This window comes from Plasmodium cynomolgi, chromosome 11, assembly GCF_000321355.1.
Source record: "Plasmodium cynomolgi strain B DNA, chromosome 11, whole genome shotgun sequence".
In the NCBI taxonomy this organism is placed as follows: domain Eukaryota; phylum Apicomplexa; class Aconoidasida; order Haemosporida; family Plasmodiidae; genus Plasmodium; species Plasmodium cynomolgi.
This window is the reverse complement of record NC_020404.1, coordinates 1,566,221-1,567,448: the sequence shown is the minus strand read 5'-3', so window position 1 is coordinate 1,567,448 and position 1,228 is coordinate 1,566,221. Positions and strand designations below refer to the sequence as shown.

At 46.5% G+C, this 1,228-nt stretch overlaps 1 protein-coding gene across 1 annotated transcript in view; it reads right to left on the bottom strand.

Moving 5' to 3' along the window:
- Window positions 1-394: 394 nt before the first annotated feature.
- Window positions 395-1,228, bottom strand: part of PCYB_114470 (leucine-rich repeat protein) — a gene marked incomplete at both ends in the record, with an annotated part of 6,410 nt that continues 5,576 nt past the window's right edge. Inside the window, 3 exons of the mRNA XM_004223326.1 lie at window positions 395-496; window positions 650-960; window positions 1,143-1,206. Coding sequence (XP_004223374.1) covers window positions 395-496; window positions 650-960; window positions 1,143-1,206 — 477 coding nt within the window. The remainder of the gene's footprint in view (window positions 497-649; window positions 961-1,142; window positions 1,207-1,228) is intronic.

Sequence of the window (1,228 nt, the reverse complement as noted above, 5' to 3'; positions counted from 1 at the left end):
CGCAGAACGGGATGCGCGTGAACGGATCGTGGGGAACACATAACAACTGCCGAGGGGCTGGCGGAGGGGAGTCACAAAAAAAGGGAGGAAAGCATTTTAAGTGCTTCTAACTGGGGGGAGACACATATATATATAAGGCGCATATCATAGAGGCCGCCTGTGAGCACAAATTGGGGAAAACCACTGACCCTAAATGCGGATGCGTATTTCACACCCAAAACAATTTTGCAGCCATTTCGCATTTTAAAAAAAAAGATACCATTTTTTTATGCTACCATCATGGGGGAGGGGCTTTCGAAAAAAGGTCAGCCGTGATAAAACTGGAGAGGAAGTCTAATCATCCCATCCGTGTGAAGGTAGGAACCACAAAGCGCATGGCTCAGCCAAAGTCTCCCTATGCGTATTTCCGTATCAGCTCCTTCACTTTCTCGTTCTTATTCGTTTGGACGTATTTCATATCCATGATGTATTTGTACTTGAGCTCTTCGTAGTTTTTCTGCAAAAGGGGGGGGGAGCAAAAAAAAAAAGAAATGGAGGAAAAAAAGGCAATAGTGGAGGGGCAGATGGGCTGATTGGCAGGTGGTCGAATGGGCGCATGGCGCGTGGCGCGTCAGACCCGCCCCTTTTCTTTCTCCCTTTTCCGCGTTACCTTTAATATGTTATGGTTTGTTATCAGTTTGGTGTGCTTGTCCGCCACGACGACCCAGTTGGTAGCCTCGTCGGCCCAGGACTGCAACTGGGACTCCAAGTTCTCAATTTGGATGTTCTTCTCGTTAATAATTTTTTCCTTCTCGGTAAGCAGGGAATGCATTTTTATTTGTTCGTCGTGCAGCTTGTCGACCATTAGTTCGTAGTTCTTGTCGTGTATTCTGTGTACATTGCGGTCCAAATAATTTTTCAGTTTGTCTTCTAGGCATTTTATTTCTTCTTTGTAGTGCTTCACGTTTTTAACGTTTTCGTCTGAGCAAAAAAAGGGGGAAGAGCAGTGCGCAACATGGGGAGTCAGCCAGCGGAAAGGGGCAAAGCCCGATTCGACACAGCCGCTTCGACACAGCCGCTTCGGCACAACTGACTAAATCATTCCCACATTCTCCACTTTGTACACACAAAAGGAAAGGGACACATTCTGCCCCCTTTGTTACCTTTGCCATTGAGTAAGTCCAGCAGCTGCGCTCGTTCCTTCTGAAACAGCTTCTCCTTTTCGTCCTGAGTTGTTCAGAAAAAAAAA